At 56.2% G+C, this 17856-nt stretch overlaps 9 protein-coding genes across 9 annotated transcripts; 3 read left to right on the top strand and 6 right to left on the bottom strand.

The window, feature by feature from the left end:
* Positions 1-444: 444 nt before the first annotated feature.
* K489DRAFT_380111 (uncharacterized protein) lies at positions 445-1426 on the bottom strand. The gene has a single exon (XM_033604813.1). The coding sequence runs from the start codon at positions 1257-1259 to the stop codon at positions 711-713; it is 549 nt and encodes a 182-aa protein (XP_033459774.1). The 5' UTR covers positions 1260-1426; the 3' UTR covers positions 445-710.
* Positions 1427-3569: 2143 nt separating this feature from the next.
* K489DRAFT_215430 (uncharacterized protein) lies at positions 3570-5231 on the top strand. Its single transcript, XM_033599687.1, has one exon. It carries the CDS (start codon positions 3749-3751, stop codon positions 5015-5017), a length of 1269 nt encoding a protein of 422 aa, XP_033459773.1. The 5' UTR covers positions 3570-3748; the 3' UTR covers positions 5018-5231.
* On the bottom strand, positions 5232-6294 carry K489DRAFT_215429 (uncharacterized protein). Its single transcript, XM_033599686.1, has one exon. It carries the CDS (start codon positions 6028-6030, stop codon positions 5446-5448), a length of 585 nt encoding a protein of 194 aa, XP_033459772.1. The 5' UTR covers positions 6031-6294; the 3' UTR covers positions 5232-5445.
* A 570-nt stretch (positions 6295-6864) lies between these two features.
* On the bottom strand, positions 6865-8175 carry K489DRAFT_319582 (clathrin adaptor, mu subunit; the record flags this gene model as incomplete). The annotated part of the gene is made up of 1 exon (XM_033601400.1): positions 6865-8175. The coding sequence occupies one exon, from the start codon at positions 8173-8175 to the stop codon at positions 6865-6867; it is 1311 nt and encodes a 436-aa protein (XP_033459771.1).
* Positions 8176-8444: 269 nt separating this feature from the next.
* On the top strand, positions 8445-10271 carry K489DRAFT_409862 (ORC2-domain-containing protein; the record flags this gene model as incomplete). Its single annotated transcript, XM_033607636.1, has 1 exon — positions 8445-10271. The coding sequence occupies one exon, from the start codon at positions 8445-8447 to the stop codon at positions 10269-10271; it is 1827 nt and encodes a 608-aa protein (XP_033459770.1).
* Positions 10272-11024: 753 nt separating this feature from the next.
* Positions 11025-12271, bottom strand: K489DRAFT_394456 (vitamin B6 biosynthesis protein; the record flags this gene model as incomplete). Its single annotated transcript, XM_033606805.1, has 2 exons — positions 11931-12271; positions 11025-11897 (listed from the first exon to the last, which is right to left on the bottom strand). Exons 1-2 carry the CDS (start codon positions 11973-11975, stop codon positions 11025-11027), a joined length of 918 nt encoding a protein of 305 aa, XP_033459769.1. The 5' UTR covers positions 11976-12271.
* Positions 12272-12771: 500 nt separating this feature from the next.
* On the bottom strand, positions 12772-13582 carry K489DRAFT_215452 (uncharacterized protein). The gene has a single exon (XM_033599688.1). The coding sequence runs from the start codon at positions 13459-13461 to the stop codon at positions 12994-12996; it is 468 nt and encodes a 155-aa protein (XP_033459768.1). The 5' UTR covers positions 13462-13582; the 3' UTR covers positions 12772-12993.
* A 535-nt stretch (positions 13583-14117) lies between these two features.
* K489DRAFT_409860 (P-loop containing nucleoside triphosphate hydrolase protein) lies at positions 14118-15299 on the bottom strand (the record flags this gene model as incomplete). The annotated part of the gene is made up of 1 exon (XM_033607635.1): positions 14118-15299. The coding sequence occupies one exon, from the start codon at positions 15297-15299 to the stop codon at positions 14118-14120; it is 1182 nt and encodes a 393-aa protein (XP_033459767.1).
* A 1110-nt stretch (positions 15300-16409) lies between these two features.
* K489DRAFT_388657 (HPP-domain-containing protein) lies at positions 16410-17449 on the top strand (the record flags this gene model as incomplete). The annotated part of the gene is made up of 2 exons (XM_033606430.1): positions 16410-17200; positions 17266-17449. The coding sequence occupies 2 exons, from the start codon at positions 16410-16412 to the stop codon at positions 17447-17449; spliced, it is 975 nt and encodes a 324-aa protein (XP_033459766.1).
* Positions 17450-17856: the final 407 nt, after the last annotated feature.

Below are 17856 nucleotides of genomic sequence, written 5' to 3'. Positions count from 1 at the left end.
GGCCAGCCGGTCATCCAACCAAGCCAGCCCAGCAGGTACCTTCTTCCATCATCACTACTACAGGACATTCCTGTTACATACGCGGTGTTGATCCGATTGGGCAATTTGTAGAGCATTACGTCGTCCGTGGGTTTCACATTCGAAAGGAGAATGTGATGCCAAAGGATGTCCGACGATGACGAGATCTCCATTCCCTCATCGACTGGGAATTGGACGGTGGTCGGAGCTACCTGTCTCTTTTCTCCCGCGCTGTTCCTTTCGGACCTTTTATTATTATTCCCGCGTGTGCCGACCTGCCAATGCCCATGCCGTCTCTCGTCGAGTGTGTTGCAGGTGCCTTTCTCTGACGTATTTCTTCTGGTCGGGCGGCGATTGCACCGCGGGCACCACCACCCACCCACCCATCAATCGGCGGCAAAATGTCCAATCGCCACCACCACTGAGAAATCTGGGGAAAGAGGCACACGTACTGTATGCGAGGAGAAGATCGGCGCACACGACACTTGCACGGGATTGGCATACCGTGAGAAACACTTTATCGAGATTGTCCTACACGACATCTCTCCCGACATGGACAAAACATCCGCGCGCGGTCCGTCTTCTTGCACATGATCAAGCAACAGATCCTCGAGCGTCCCGTCCCGATTAGTACCAGAGAGCAAGTGCCGGCGGTCATAAAGAGTGAGAGAAACCTGACAAATGAGCCTCTCTCACCCGATGGCAGACATGAATAAGCTAGAGAACAGTGCACACATCGAGGCTGCTGGGAGGCACGAAAACACCCAAGCTCTGGAGCAGTGCAATGGAAACACCCATGGCGTATCTCCTCCCACCGACATCCGCGATGGTGCGGGCGGGCGGCATACGAAGGACAGTCGATAGTTCCATTGTTCACTCATGATCATAGAAGTGCCAGTCCTGGGTGCCTGGAGGTCGTTGTTAGGCTTGGGTTTCGGGTTGCGGGCATCGGTCCGTTTGACACTGACGAGCCTAGGCCCTCTTCCCGCCCACACTCGACACTTGGGACAGCGTCTCCGCCCCGGACGGACATTGCTTTTGCGGTACCGGATAATTTCGCTTGTGACTACAGGATCCCAGAGCTTTGAACTGTGCCGGCGAAGCTCTGATGCGGTCGTGGAAAATTTCTTTTTCCATTCCGGCTGCTGCAGATGTTGGATCGGGTGGGCCCCGGGACGAAGAAACAAGCCTGCGGTAGGAGCTACTGCGAAACAACAAAAGAGCAACCCCGAGGCCAGCATGTCCTAGCTACAGCCTCGTGGTTCTGCTCCGTGTGCTACGATTGCAACACGCGCATGGGTTTGCACGAGCCATTCTAGACCGGGCTCTTCCGCGAGGTCCGGTTCCTCGTGAATGCAGATGTATCGCACACACCCGTCGTGCAGTATCACGATCTCTTCTACGGTCATTGGTTCCACGGCCTAGCAGCTGCAAGCCGCAGCAATCATGTGAAGGTGGGGATGTCGCAAACCATCCAGGTCGTGCAGCTGCAGGCCGTCATCGTATTGTGAGATCCCGGAGTCGCCGTATTCTTTTGGCTCCCGCCGTGTCGTGATCGATAAACACTAGGCCTCGGTGATATGTGTGAGAGAGACGTACGGACGAGGGAGGACGACGCTCACGATTCTCCGCTCCGTGAAATCCGACATCGTCGCCTCTTGACCTTTATCGCCCTTCACATGTCGAGCACATCACAGTGCAATGCGACCCACCATCTGCCTCTCATCCCCAGATACCTAGGTACACACGATTTACGGGCGGCGATTTAGTGCCATGGATGATACTTTCGGCACTATCCCAAGCCGAAGCTAAATCGCGAGAAGCGACTGGCGTGCATGGACGAGGGAGCTGCGCCGATGACATCTGCCGCGCACGGGGCAAGTGCGATGAATAAATCTCTCATACGACATACAACCATACACGAGGCGGGAGGAGATCCTTCCAGCTCTACCGTGTAGCCATCGGAAACGACCGATAATAACGATAATCATTATGACAAAGGACGATCCGAGGGGGCGATTCCCAGGGAGCGACCGGAGAGATGATCATGCCTCGGGAGCGAAACTTGGGGTTTGCGCTGCTGTGAGCCATTTCGAAGATACCCACCTGCTGGTGAGGAAGATGCTGATGATGGACTGAACTGCACTGAACCGTGCGAACCTTACAATGCTTCTTTCTCTCTCTCTCTCTCTCTCTTCCGGCCCCGAAGACTGGTCTGCGCCAGGGCTGGATTTGCCGGGATTAGGGCACCAAAAATAGGGCCCGGCCTGGGATGCATCTCATCGCCGTCCCACATTCTTTGATGGAGATTGAGTGTATGTATATATATATATATATGTATGTACGGCGCAGTGGATGCCCATGTTTCACGTCGCGGTCGTCCAGTGTGGGACGTGAAATGCTAGACAAGTATACCTGTGTACAAAGAGATAAGCTGAACGGAAGGAAGAGGAGTGCAGAGAAGACATGCGATACCACCTTGGTATTGTCCAACTAGCGTGTACAGTTATCTTTCACAATCCCATGGAGCGGACGTTGTGACATCTGTGCCAGGGTTGATTATCATCGCCGGCCATCACCGCCGACCGCCCTGACGTGACGTTCGTCAAGAGCTGTTGTATCATCTCTTGGTGGTGGCAGTGGCAGTGGCAGTAGTGATAGATAGTCGTAGTTTTAGTGATAGTCGTGGTCGTAGTGATAGTCGTGGTTAGCAGGAGCCAGCACTCACCCCACTTCTGTTCCGATCCGATGTTACCGCACGCACACCTGCATATGATATGCTACACTACCTGCCCCGAGGACATACACCACCACATACACCACCACATACACCACCACATACACCACCACATACACCACCACATACACCACCACATACACCACGACCTGATATCACCACGACCATCATCATCCATCACCATCATCATCATCACGGCACATCAGCTGATGCGCAACAGCATACCTCTTCACCACCACCATCACCAAAGAGTGAACCATTCGCTGTATACATAACATCATTCAACCATTGGGCGGGGGGGAGTACATCGCAAAAAGCAGAAGTTGAAGCGAAAAAGCTAGCACCAGCCAGCCCGCCCGCCCGCCAGACAGACAGACAGCCCCGTCGGCCAACCAAATCCAATCAACCAGTCTTGACTTGCATCACTCCCTCAGCCCAGTATCTTCCTCCACCACCTCCACCACCTCCACCACCTCCACCACCACCGACTGCACACCACACACACACACACACACACCTCATACACACACACACACACTCTCTCTCTCTCTCTTCTCTGGCTCCGATACCACTCCGATCTGATCCTACCATATTCTTCCGTATCCTTGGTGTTCTTCTATACATCCTATCATACATACACCGGGCGGGCACCAAACCGTCTCATATCTCTCCCCTTCAACCCCATCAATTCACCCTCTCGCTCACTCACTCACTCACTCACCCGTCCCGCCAAAGCCAATTCTCTGCGGCTTCATCACTCCAAGGAGCCTACACCACGAACACGCGGGTCCATTTCTTCACATCCTCCGGCGACGATACCACACTGTTCCGCACCTCACCTGATATACCTACCGCCCGAAGTCTTTCTCGACTACAAGCTCTTTCCCGTGGTTACTCGCTTGCGGACCGGCAACGCCCAGGTCGCCCGTTGACCGTACCGGCACCCAGTGTCTCAACCCTCACCAGAATCCTTCGCGCGACACATCGGACATCATGCTCTTGAATCGAAAGCCTCTGCCGGGTTACACGCCGGCGTCGGCTGCGTACATTCCGCCATCGTACGATCCATCGCTGCAATCCCGATATCCCACCGAGCAACATATCACTCACTCGCGCTCTCGAACCAACTCTTCCACCGTCATCCCACCGAACATGTCACACCCCGGCGTCATGCCCCGGGCCGCCTACGGCATGCCTCAACAACTTGCACCACACATGCACCCACAAGCTGCGCAGTATGCGGATCGTGCCGGTCAGAGACACCCATCGAGCGCAGCATCCTTCACCTCCTCATCAAACGTCCACAATCCCAACCTCGCTCCCAGCAGCCAACGGACGTCGACCATGTCAGGCTACAGCACCGTCAGCGATGTCCGGCGATCCACCTCCTCCCGCAGCAACTCCTCCTCCGCCTCACCTTCGTCATACGTCGCCCTGATGAGGAAACAAAAGGCCACCGTCTGGTGTGATCGGGCACAACTCGAAGACCCTCGGATACTCGCTGCCCAGCGGCAAGCAAAGATGCGGGCGGTGGCGGAGGTCGCAGGAGGGAACCATGCCCAGTCGCGAGTGAGCACCAGCAGCGCCGGCATGGTGGGCGGCGTACGCAGCAAAATCCGGCACCATGGTGCCCCCAAAGCCAGCGCCTACACCGGAGCCAACCTCGCCGGCGCCGTCGGCGTGCCCATGCGGCTGAGCGCCTCCGAAGTCGACGAGAACGACAGCGACGACGACCAAAGCAGCAGCGGCCGCCGCTACCACTCCCGGACCGGCTCCGGCCGAAGCAGTCTCGGCAGCGGCCGCAAGAACACCTTTTCCAACTCCCAGCTCCACCACACCTACAGCCACGGCGACAGCCCACCCCAAACCCTCCACAGCCCGATCGAAAGCCGCACCGCCACCCTCGAATCCTCCTCCTCCGACGCCAACCCCGGCCACCACGACTGGCCCCGCCGCGAGAGCACCACCGAAGAACAGACGCCCATGCCCCGCGACACCGAGGACTACTTCGCCCCGCACGGCGACCACGGCAAGGGCGACAGCAGCGGCGGCAGCGGCAACAGCTTCAGCGAGGAGACCTTCGACACCCTCTCCGGCCTGTCGCAGAACCACAAGGGCCGCCTCGCACCCCCCGAGGAACAGATCGCCCGGAAGCTGGTCAGCGCGGATGAGCTGAGGAGGAGGGGCAGCGTGGACGACCGGACAACGACGATGACGGGCGCCGGGAGGTTGTTCGTGGCGAATCCGGATCTGGACGATTGATTGATTGATCGGAGCCGCAGGAAAGAGGGACGGAGAGGGAGTGGGAGATATTTGGGAGAAGAGGGAGAGAGAGAGAGGGTGGGGGTCAGGAGAGAGGAATCCTTTTTTTTTTTTTGGATATGCTATATGAATATGGATATGGATGATACGCGATACCAAGAGAGAGAGAGAGAGAGAGAGAGAGAGAGAGAGAGAGAGAGAGAGAGGAGAAAGCAGCAGCAGGGCTGGCATTCCTCCCACTCCCGGGTGGTCTATTTCACAAATATCTCTTCATTCACACCCCTCCCCTCTCCATCGAGAGAGAGAAGAACCCGGGGGAGGTCCTCTCCCTCCCCCCTCCTTCGAAGAAATCCATGAGTTTTTTTTTCTCTTCCGTCCTCTTCTCCATTGCCCTCCGCCCCTCTCCCACCGAGAATTTCCCAGCCCGCTCAACTTGTTTCCCCGACGGACAGAAAGTAGCCCCCGCCCCCCCTCGAACCCCTTCCCTCCCGAGGAACGCATTTCTCGTTTTCGGCCCCACCTCTCCTCTCCTCTCCTCCCCATGAGCGGACGAGGTTGAAGCGAGGCCGGGCCAAGGGGGGTGGAGGCGAGCCGCGAGGTTTTCCGCGGCGGACGGGGATGAAGAGCGGAGCGGAGAAATAGAGAATGGGAAATCTCACACGGGGAGCGTTTCCCCCTCGGGCATCTCGACCGGCGCGGGGGAAATCCTGTTGGGAAACGTCACGGGGGAAGGGCAGATCTATCGGGGGGAGGGCGACAAAGAAGGAAAACAACCTAGAAAAGGAGGAAATAATGATGGATATGGAGGGATGATGACGGGTGGGAAGGAACCACGGCCTCTTTTTCTTTTTTGCCTTCACTGATGGTAGATGCTGAGTGTTTTTTGATTGCAACGTGGGACTTCCTTCCCGTGATCTCTTCCCCTCCGCTCCCGCTCTCTCCCTAATCATCGTGGAAGAGTCTCCACTGTGCTTTATCTGATGGTTCCTTTTCTCTCTCTCTCTCTCGGTCATTCTCCCTGATATCGGGCGGACTCATTGGGGGCGAGGACGACGGCCGTCATGGCGCCCTCTGCCCCCCCTCGTTTCCACCCGTTCGTCGACCGAATGGAGAAGTGCATCGTAGATGGAAGGGTGGAGGGAAGGTCCGAGGCGGTCCACAATGTCCCCACGCCATAGCAGTCATCCATTCCCCGCAGGCTTGGTCTTGCTTCGCCCTGGAACGCTCCTTTCGGCTTGTCCGGACTGATCAGGGGGGGGGGAGGGGGAGACAATCCAGTGCTCGTTGAGGCCGTGATTGCCATCCCGAATCTCGCCTCGATTGTTCCCGCATCGGAGGGGGTCCGTTGCGATCAAGCTCACCGCTCCTCCCTCGTTGCAATGGCAGATGGGGGTTTGGCGCTTCCGTCCCGGTTGCGCGTGCGAGCGATTTCATGCGCCATTGGTTTTCTTCACAAGCTAGACCTCAGTAGTTTCCTGTCATCCACGTCGAGAAGCTGCGGGTGAACATGCTTCTTGGGGTGGTCCGCGGCATGAAACACCATGCCGTTTGGGGAAGCCTGGCTCTTCGTGGTAATTTCGATGATCGTTGACTGTGCTTTGATGTGGGCGGACCGGCATCGTGAGATGCCATATGATGCTGGCGGCCGACGCGAGCGAGTAGCTCAAGGCGAGATCGACGTACAGAGCTGTCACAACCTCGTCGGACATACTGCGTCTATAGCCCTGTAGATACTGTGGAGAATCCCACCAAATTGTTCTGAAAGGTATGCTGGCGCACATCATGGAGTGTAATTCATATGAAGAATATGAAGAACAAGCTGAAATTCGAGCAGGATATCCTCTAGCTCAGAATCGGATCTCATAGCTTCCAGCGCGGGTCATATACCGCACCCATTTGACGCTGGAATAGTTGCTCTTCTCGAAAACCTTCAGATACCTGACTAGCAGACCTGAGCAGGTAAACATCAAAAGGCTGAATTGCATGCTCAGCGGCGGTCGACTCCAAGCCTTGAATGTGGTCATCGCACTAAGTTCCGCCTCCGCTGACAGGACGAACTCGGTCTGGCCGGTGAACCGTGCAATCTTCCACTCAATCACGTTCTCGCTAGGAACGTATTTGGCTTTGCCTTGGCTGGTCCGGTGGGTGGTCGAAGCGGTGTTCAAAGGCGTCGGGATTCTGATGCTGACGTTGGTGGCGAAGAGTTTGGAGCCGTAGTTCGATCGAATGGCGATCGAGTATTCCACCTTTGTGCGTCCGATTTCATTGACGATGGCGTGGACCTTGAACGGCAGATTGACGTTCTCGGAGCAGCGGTAATTCATCAGCTGGAAGGATCCGTCCGGCGGGACAAACGAGATGGTCCGATCGGTTGTGAAGGAGCTCAGTTTCACGCACTGATGTAGAGAGACGTCTTCGAGTGTCACGCTTCCCGCGGCGGCCTTGCGACTCCCATCTCCGCCAGAAATCCCGTCGTCCAATGTTGACCCGTGAGTGCCCAACATGAGTGCATCGTTCAGACCGAACTTGCATTCCGGAGTGCCTGAAAGATATGCTCGCATTTCAATGGCACCATTGACGTCCGCACGCAATACCGTCCCCGTGGCTGATACCAGCAAATTGACATCTTCGATGACGTCCACAAACGCTTCATTCTTGCGGTACTTGATATTGTCTCGTCTCCAACTCAGCGCTCCTGTAGCTTGCATTGTGATCTTCGAAGTGTCCTCCAATGCTCTCTCCGACTTGACCCCCTCCGTCGTGATGTACATCTTCAAGGACTCCGTCTCTGTGTTTTGCGGGTAGCCAAAATCCAGAATCTCGTCCAACAGCTCATAGACCATGACAAAGTTGCTCTTGACAGCTTCCTCATCGAATCGGCCGAAATAGCTCTTCCCAAGCTGGACCAGCTTGTAGAGGAACTCGAAGACCAGAGCGCTATTGACGTTGCCTTTGCTGACTCCCACGATGTAGATGTTTTCACTCTTGATGTGGCTGAACGTCGTGCTCCCGAGTGTCAGAATAGGCGACCTGATCTGTGGGTTGCTAATGACTTGAATGCGAAAGACATCGGCCAGGCGGGGTCGCATGTCTTGACGGAACTGTCGCAGAATGAGCAATTCGCCCTTCTGGTTGAAGAGCATCACCCCGGACAACATCGTGAAGAGTGTGAGCCTGAAAGTCCAGACAGGCGACTCTCGAAGGTGGGAATGTCGTGGATGTAGACTGGAGGTTGTCGGGCTCTTGTCGCATACAATTATTTGGAAAGTCCCGCTGACAATGCGGAGTGCCAAGACCTCTTAAGCTGCGCGTCCTCCGACGCGTCGACCTAGCATTGACGTAGCACTCCTCACTTGCGATTGATGCGAATAGTAATTCAGAGTGTGGACTACGCCGTCTATGATTTGAGAATACAGTTGATAAAACAATGTCGAAGCGGCGTGGACCCGTGGACTCGGGTGACGAGGATAGTCCGACCCCCAAAAAGCTTCGTAGGACCCCGGCGACCGACGACGAAGACGACGACGACGACATTCCCCAGGCCGAATCTCCTCTAGGTCGCAAATCCATTCTGAAGACTACTCCGTCGAAAAGCCATGGAAGCAGATCCGTTCAGGCAACTCCTAGCTCTTTAAGGAAGGTCCTCTTCTCGACGACAACGAGACCAGAGGACAACGAAGAAGAAGACGAGCAAGACGAAAGTGAAGCTGAGGGAGAGGCTACTCCAATCGCAAGTCAGAACGATCGCTCGGCTCGTAAGAGGAGCCAACGGACACTTTTTGATCAGGCAGAAGGTGGATTGCTCAGTGACGGCTCAGATGATGGACAGGATGAAGCCCTGGCGATCGCGATCCTAGGCGGAGAGGACGAAGACGAGGATGACATCGTGGTGACTGAAGCAGCGGATGACGGTTCCCCTACAGCCGCAAAGAGCACAAAAGCACGCGGACGGCGGAAAGGACGGCGGAAGGAGAAGAGTCCGAGTCCATTGCCAGAAGATCTCCCTCCACATGAGCTATACTTCTACCAGAACAAGACGGGTACCAATAAGACTTCCTCGAATATGTTACCTGCAGGTCTCTTGTTGAACCACGACGACTACTTCGCGCAGATGAGCGAGTATCGAGATCCCCACGCAGCGGACATCGAACGATTAAAGCGCCTCCACCGCCGCGCATTCGACCAGTGGACTTTCGAACTCGAGGAGGGTTTCAATCTGTGTTTCTACGGCTACGGTTCGAAGCGCAAGATCGCGATGGAATTCGCAGAATTTCTCTACCACCACGACCATCAGGAGGACCCGCCGAAAATCATCGTCGCCAACGCATATACCCCTGGCTTCACCGTCCGCGACATCCTCACCAGTCTCGCAAACGCCGCCCTCCCCAGAACCACCAAACTCCCCGCCCAACCCGGTCCGATGCTCGACGCCATCCTCTCCGCCCTCTCCGCCCGCCCCCCATCCTCCCCAAACCTCTACCTGATAATCCACAGCCTCGACCACGCCAACCTCCGCAAAGGAACGACCAGCCAATTGCAGCTCGCCCGGCTCGCCGCCCACCCGGCCATAGCGCTCCTCGCGACCTGCGACACGCTGAACTTCCCCCTGATGTGGGACGTCACGCTGTCCAAACAGCTCCGCTTCCTGCACCACGACGCGACCACCTTCGAGCCCTACGCCGCCGAACTCGACGTCGTCGAGTACGTCAACCTGCTCCTCGGCCGCAGCAGCCGCCGCCTGGGCGGCAAAGACGGCGTCGGGTACGTCCTGAAATCCCTCCCCGAGAACGCCCGGAGTCTCTTCCGGATCCTGGTCGCGGAGCAACTGGCGCTGGCGGACAGCGGCGGCGGCGGGGGGGACGACGACCATCTCGGCGGCGGCGGCGGCGACGACGATTCCGACGCGGAGGATCCCCTCGGCATGTCCGACTCGGACGAGGCAGCAGCCGAGCAACAAGCGACGCCCTCCCGGCGCGGCCGCGGCCGCCCCGCGCGGCCCAAACCCAAGAAGCCCGCGCGGCGCCCCGCGGCGCCCCGGCCGGCCCCGTCGACCTTCGGGATCGAATACCGCACGCTCTACCACAAGGCGGTCGAGGAGTTCGTGTGCTCGAGCGAGGTCAACTTCCGCACCCTGCTCAAGGAGTTCCACGACCACCAGATGGTCGAGTCGCGGCGGGACGGGCTGGGCACGGAGCGGCTGTCCATCCCGTTCCGGCGGGAGGAGCTGGAGGGAATTCTGGAGGAGTTGGTTTGAGGACCTTTTCGTTGGAGATCCTTCTTCACATCTGTGGTTTTCTTTTTGGAGGAGACCCGTGGGGAGATGGCGTGGAAAGGGGGCGATCGCCCGGATGTCATGTGATGATGTGACGAGATACTTCCCCTACGTTTTTGCTTTTCGAGGTTTGGGGACATGGTCATACGGATGGAGATGTTGGAGCTGGTTTGATTTTTCTTGGTTCGCGGGCCCTCGCTAAATCGATTCGCTCGCGTCTTATTCTCTTTCCTCCGATCGCTCCTCCCGTCTCTCTCTCTCTCTCTCTTTCTCTCTCTACAGCAGGGGGTTGAAATCTCGACTGCTGTGAACGCCGCTACATTCCCGTTCATTCCCGGGGGGAGAAACACACACACACACACACACACACACACACATCTGAAGGTAAAATGATTTCCCTCCCTACAAGTGGGTAGTCTTCGGGGAAGGGGGGAAGGGAGATCGATCTCAATACGCTGTACAGGCGAGGCACAATAACCTCTGTAGTGAACCTTTTTTTTGTTTTGGTGTGATCGACCGACTCAAACCGATCCTGCATATCCCAAGAAGACCCAGACCCTCTCTTTTATCCAAACGCCGCCGCAATGCTTCGCTGGTCCATTTCCCTCCCTTGTTCATCCGATCCGTTCATCCCCCGCAATGGGAAAAAGTAGCTGTTGAAATCCAATCCAATCTCTCTCTCTCTCTCTCTCTCGTTCGCATCTCTTGAACGGGGTTTGCATTTGGCGATTCTGTCTACCAGCCGCGCTTGGAGTACTTGTTCTCCTCCTGCATGTGGTCGCAGTTGATGCCGACCATGGCCTCGCCCAGGCCGGTGCTGACCTCGGCCAGGACCTTGGGGTCGCGGAAGTGGGTGGTGGCCTGGACGATGGCCTTGGCCCGCTTGGCCGCGTTGCCGGACTTGAAGATGCCGGAGCCGACGAAGACGCCGTCGCAGCCCATCTGCATCATGAGCGCGGCGTCGGCCGGGGTGGCGATGCCCCCCGCGGCGAAGTTCACCACGGGCAGCCGGCCCAGCCGCGCGGTCTGCTTGAGCAGGGCGTAGTCGCACTCCAGCTCGCGCGCCATCGAGCGCAGGTCGGCGTCCGAGGCGGAGCTGGCCTTGGCGATCTCCGCGTTCACGGTCTGCATGTGGCGGACGGCCTCGACCACGTCGCCGGTGCCGGCCTCGCCCTTGGTGCGGATCATGGCGGCGCCCTCGTGGATGCGGCGGAGGGCCTCGCCGAGGTTGCGGCAGCCGCAGACGAAGGGGGTGTCGAAGGTGTTCTTGTCGACGTGGTTCTTGGGGTCGGCCGGGGTGAGGACCTCGGACTCGTCGATGTAGTCGACGCCGATGCTCTGCAGGATCTGGCACTCGACGAAGTGCCCGATGCGGGCCTTGGCCATGACGGGGATGGTCACGGCGGCCATGATCTCCTTGATCATGTCCGGGTCGCTCATGCGGGCGACGCCGCCCTGGACGCGGATGTCGGCGGGCACGCGCTCGAGCGCCATGACGGCACAGGCGCCGGCCTCCTCGGCGATCCGGGCCTGCTCGGCGTTGATCACGTCCATGATGACGCCGCCCTTGAGCATCTGTGCGAGACCGGCCTTGACGGCGAAGGTGGACTGGGTGGGAGCATCGCCGTTGGCGGGAGCGACCTGGGCGGCGGTGCCGTTCTCGGCGGCGTGTCCGTTGGTGGCCATGGTGTCGAGGTGCTGGAGGTCGCGAGATGTAGGAGATGTGGTTCTGTCGGTGATGGTGACTGCCTACAGGATGTCGACGGCAGGTGCAGGTCTCGAGTGGTGCTCAGGTGTTCTGAATCGACAAGGGACGGGATGTTGTTGATGATGAGGTGAGTCACAGAGAAGAGGAAGAAAGGAAAGAAAGATAGATGCCTAGGTAGTTGTGGACGAAGGGAAAGAACAGACACAGGAATGGCAACAACGATCCGTCCTCGGCATTATCAATTGCTAGGCAGATCGATACCTACCTACTTAGTAGTCGTGCGAATGGCCACCCACTATCTATCCATTATGTCTACTGAGTGAATACTACTAGGCATCGGTAGTCATCCATCCATGCACCGGTACCACCACCACCATGATGATGATGACAACAACAACCACAGGGCGTGCGGCAATGACGCTTACCCAACTGCAGAATGTGAGATCGACCCATGTCCGCACGTACGGTTCATTCGTTCATTCATTCATTCATTCGTTATCAGCGGCCAGTGTCGTCGCAGCTACAGTATCGTCGTGATCAGTCTAGTCTAGTCATATTGGTGGACAGAGCAGAGGCGATGATGAGTCCATTGGCAAAAATTTCAGCCATGTCGTGAGTGATGAGACAAAGTTCTGGACTTTTTTCATGGCCCGCCGATCGCGGGGCTCCAATGGCCGCCCGCCCGCGATGGATCAACACAGGTAGACTGGAATTGGGGGCCTTCACCTACCAGCCCTTCCTTTCTCTGCCGTTCCATTGACAGACTGCAGGGACTTTTCAATGTCAATCAGCAGCTAACAAGAGAGCTGCAATCGAGAATCTGCCTGCCCGTTTCTACGGCATAGTATGGAAATTTGACTTCGACGAGAATGGGCTCGATGTGGCGGCAAGATCTCGTCGTCACCAAACCGGTCCAAGACAGGTCGTCGGAGGCGGCGGCGGGGCAAAAAAATGCGCACGCGTGGCACTAAAAAGGTTTAGATCGGGACCCTGATTTCATGTGATGGATGGACCCCGATGGACCGCAAAAAAAGGTTGTTGGTGCTGTTGATGAGGAATGAAGAATGAAGAATGAGGAATGAGGAATGAGGAACGCTCAGGTGAGGCATGAAGACAAGGCATTTTCAAGCTATGTACTGCACTGCGCTGTACCGTACCGTCCAGCGTGTATGTCAATCGAACCGCGCGTGACAACGAAATCCACCTGCGGGAATTCATCAAGGGCGGATCTCGTTCTCGGAAATCTCCAGTACCTGACAATATCCCGTCTGGCTGTCTGTCTGATCCGCCGTTCTCATCGATAGCAGGACAAACCCCTCGGAGAGAGACAGAGAGAATGTGTGTGTGTTCGGGCGCATCAATGGCGTCACCACCCACTCGGCGACGAAGGTATCCCCAGGTGCCAGAGATTCCCAGCATCATCCGGGCTCCGCTGGCGAAGACGCCGGTGCGACTATTCCCCATCGGACGCCGTGATCGGTAGTGGAAAACGCTCGTTGCGATAACACAGAGCTGTTATGCGTTCAGAAGGACCGACGACTGACTGCCCGTTGTCCATGGTGCGAGTCGAGAGCCATGATTGGATATTCCACGATGGGGATAAGTCACCTTGCACGATATGATATGGAGTACCTAGGGAGTGTCTCTTGCTTCCAGGCCTGCCCAGGTGTCGCGTGATGGACGTGCGGACCAACGCTTCCCGGTGATGACGAGCGTCCATCTTTTCCTCGCCCGTACTTCAAGACGTCTCTCGTGGATGCCAAACGCTCGGTTGCCGCGACATGCCACCGGCGAACTGTGGAGATCCTCGTGCAGCCATTTCTCGTCCAACAAAGCCCGCCCTCGCACCCTCCCTTTCATACCTAGGTATGCTCTGCCGTGACCTCACACATCATCATCCGTCAACGCTCCGAGTCTACAATTCTGGGGTTTGGATTTGACTGTGACACTCGAGGGGTTTGGTCGAGGGAGAAGGAAAGCGAAAGAAAAAGAAAAAGAAACGCCCGAACGCCACGCTTGAAAAAGGAAGAAATAACCCCCGCCTGGTGCTTTTATGCATCCCTTTCGTCGCCATCCGGAACAAGATGTGTTTATAGTTTCCCACACACATCACTTGCTGTTCACGCCTTGGAATCCATCAACCTCACACCCGACCGGACCACTCCGATCAATCCTCCCGTCTGCAGTCCCTCGCTCCCTCCACCGCTGAGTCGATACTCGATATCCGCCAGCCCTTGCAGCCACGCGATCCTCGTTTGAGCCGGGACCTCCACCTCCGTCAACTGCTCGCTCAACGCCGTGAGGATGTCCGCCAACGCCAGGCCCTTCGTCTTCTTCAACGTCGAGATCGTGCTGAGACACGACCCGACGTTCGACGTGGTGAGCAGAGTCTGGGTGATGGTGGCGATGTCGGCGGGATGGGGCGCCGCGATGCAGTCGTAGATGGTCTCCTGCGTGATCAGATCCCGCACGACGTCGGTGCCTTCCTTGACCGGTTGGCCGGGGATGTGGAGGGGTGTGGAGGAGGCGTGGCAGGCTTGGAGGACGTTCAGAGCGCGCCGCATGTCGCCTTTGGACAGCGCCACGAGGCTCTCCGTGGCGTCGGCGGCGATGTTGACGTTCTCCTCCACGATAACTTTGTCTACCAACCTCCGGATGTCCGCGTTCTTCAACGGCGAGAAGCGGAAGCGTGTGCATCGCGAGAGCAGAGCGGGGCTCAGTTTGTGTGTGTAGTTGGCGATGATGCAGAATCGCGTGTTGGCCGTGTATTTCTCCATGATTCTTCGCAGTGCCATCTGAGCCGTGCTCGTCATCGCATCGGCTTCGTCCAGGATGATCAATTTGTAGTGCGCCATGTCGTCCTGGGCCGATTTGTCGAAACTTCCCGCGAAGATCTGTTTGGTCGAGCTGAAGGTCTTGATCTGTTCCCGCACGACGTCGATACCTCGGTCATCTGAGGCGTTCAGTTCGAGCACCATCTGTCGCATGTTCCGATTCCCATAGATCTTCCTCGCCAACGCCAGCACCGTCGATGTCTTGCCTGTTCCTGGAGGGCCATAGAGAAGCAAGTGTGGTAATCGATTCGTGTCGACGAACTTGTTGATGGTTGCGAGGATGTCCTGGTGACCGCTGACGTCGGCGAGCGAGTTGGGTCGGTATTTCTCTACCCATGGAAGATTGTCTTCGGCTTCGACAGGAAGATTGGCGGCGCTGCGTTTGCCTTTGTCCTTCGCGGAAGAGAATTGAATGGAGTTGGATGGCGCATCAATGTCCATTTCATCGTTGTCTTCGTAGTCCGACATCTTGGTATGCAGCTTTCGATTGGGTGGGCTCGGGTGGGGATGGCGTAGTGTTGAGACGTGGGCGGCTCTTTAATTCTGTTCACACAATTATTTGACAAGACCGGTAGATGTTGGGGGACGCGAATTGGATAGAGGCACTTTCAGAAACGCGTCCAGACGTGATAGGGCACGCGTCCACCAGCGAACTCCATTTCGTGACCTGAGGCAGACATCTCTGACGGCACCAAATTTGACAGCCTGAGGCACAAATTTCCTCCTCGACCATCTCCGGAGATATCGCATTGTCGCTGATTGGCCAATGGCCTCGACTCTCTTATCAAGACCCATCGACATCACCTCTTCTCTGGTGGATATATATCTACGATACTCCTGGGCCAGAACTCATTCAGTCCTGCTCCTCGTACTACTTCTCCACTCATTGTTCGCTTTATTCGGAGCGTCACAAGAGAAACGCCCGGCCTCATGGACATTCCATCTGATGGCAGTTCCCCTCACTCAAGGAATTACGTACAAGTTTCGGATTAGTCCTAGCCAAGCAGGGCCCACACGTGACGGCTCTCAACGGCAGAAAGCTTTGCCAGCACGTCATTTCTGCTGAACCCCGTCGCTATGTCATACGGATCGACTGAACTATATTCGTCGGATGCGAAACCTGCCATTGTGCACAAGAGAACCGCGAGGACCCATTGGAACCGCGACGCGCAAGCCCGTCCGAGTATTTCTCAGAAGACTCACTTGCCAAACATGTGAGGTGTCAGTCCCCATACAAACATCAATACCATGCACAAACATGTATTGTGTTGTGTCATGTCGAACATCAGGTTGGTTCACCATTGCCGTAGTCCGGGGTAAGTACAAACAGCCAGGTACATTAATTCACGGTATGACACGATGCATGATCATCATGGGTTCCGCCATAGACCCGCTCTCACATTCGCCGGTTAACCGGAAAGCGGTCACAAATGTATCTTCCTATTTCTTCTGGTGTTACAAACTGCTGTGTCGTTCTTTGAAGCACACAAGATATTCAGATCCATTCTTTCGTAGAACATTACGAGCATCGAGAAGCCTACGACAACCACACTCGCTGCGTCACTGAACATTGTCGCGATGGCTTCATCCCAGTCGGACAAGCTGTCGTATCAGCTTCTACACTTCAACATTGACCGCTACCTCAATCCATGGATCCCTCGTAATCGTCTCAATAATCTACCAAAACCCATCTCCAAATTTCTCGGCTATCGTTCAGAAAAGACGGAAGAAATTCCTCCGGCACTACAATGGCCATTCATGTTCCTCGCCACGGTCGCTGGCCTCTGCCTCGTTGCTGGAATCAATAACTACGCTGCCGGGTTTGGTCCACGGATGGGTGTCTGGTCGGGTCCTACAATCATCGCAAGTTTCGGTGCCAGCGCCGTCCTTGATTTCAATGCCATCCGCACACCCTTCTCGCAGCCTCGGAATTCCATCGTTGGCAACACCCTCTCCGCTCTGATCGGAGTTTGCATCGCGAAGCTGTTCATGCTGAACCCAGCCTTTGAGGAGATCAATTGGGTCGCAGGGGCTGTAGCCTGTGCCTGTGCATCGCTCCTCATGAGCATCACCAACACCGTGCACCCACCAGGTGGCGCCACGGCAGTGCTGGCGGCGACCAACGTCGACGTCATCCGGATGGGTTGGCGCTTCATTCCCGTAGTCTTGTTGGGTAGTTCTCTGCTGGTCACTGTCGCGCTGATCTTCAACAACATCCTCCGCCAATACCCCGTCTTCTGGTGGACACCAGAGAAGTGTGGCGCTCCGCTCAGGAGAGAGCAACGTGAAGAAAAGGAGCAGCAGCAACAAGACAAGGCCGCCGAGGAGGGTAATGCCCAACCTCGACGCTCAAACTCTACTGCAAGCAGGTACGCTTTCCGCTTCCACCTTGAATCCCCAACTTCGATCTCCATGCTAACTCGCGTCTTAACAGTGACCGAACCCTTCATACTGATCTCCAGCGGAACAAAACCAACGAGACTGTACCGTCGCCCAACGACATCCGCATTCACGCCCACGGCATCCAAGTCCCATCTCACCTCCAACTATCGGAGGAAGAGACCGCTCTGCTGGAGCGTCTACGGCAACGGCTACCTGGCGCGCACATTTCGCAGTGATGAAATCCGTGCATCCCGTCAGCTCTCCGTTCAGTGACGCAAGACTCTTTTTTCCACCGATCAGCATCATGTCTTTCACTGGCGATCTGTTTCATCAGCGATCTTCGCATATGACTATATTTTCAGACGATACCCATGAACCTATTGTAATCTTATATATCATGACGAACTACTTATTCGGCATATCAATCATCCTTGTTGTTGTCCAACCTCCCTCTTCCTACGTCTTGCACGACCACGATGACACATCGAACCGTTCAACTGAGCAAATTCCGGACCCCAAACGTCTCCCGATTAATCCACAAAATGACTACCCCAAGCTCCTTCTCCTCCTCATCATCAATTCGGATATCGAAACTTCCCAAGAGATACCCAGGAAACAGCGCCCGATAAAGAGGCCGCTCATA

The sequence above is a fragment of the Dissoconium aciculare genome, assembly GCF_010015565.1.
Source record: "Dissoconium aciculare CBS 342.82 unplaced genomic scaffold K489scaffold_6, whole genome shotgun sequence".
NCBI classification, from domain to species: Eukaryota; Fungi; Ascomycota; class Dothideomycetes; order Mycosphaerellales; family Dissoconiaceae; genus Dissoconium; species Dissoconium aciculare.
The sequence above is the reverse complement of the archived record's forward strand: the minus strand, read 5'-3'. Positions and strand labels throughout refer to the sequence as shown.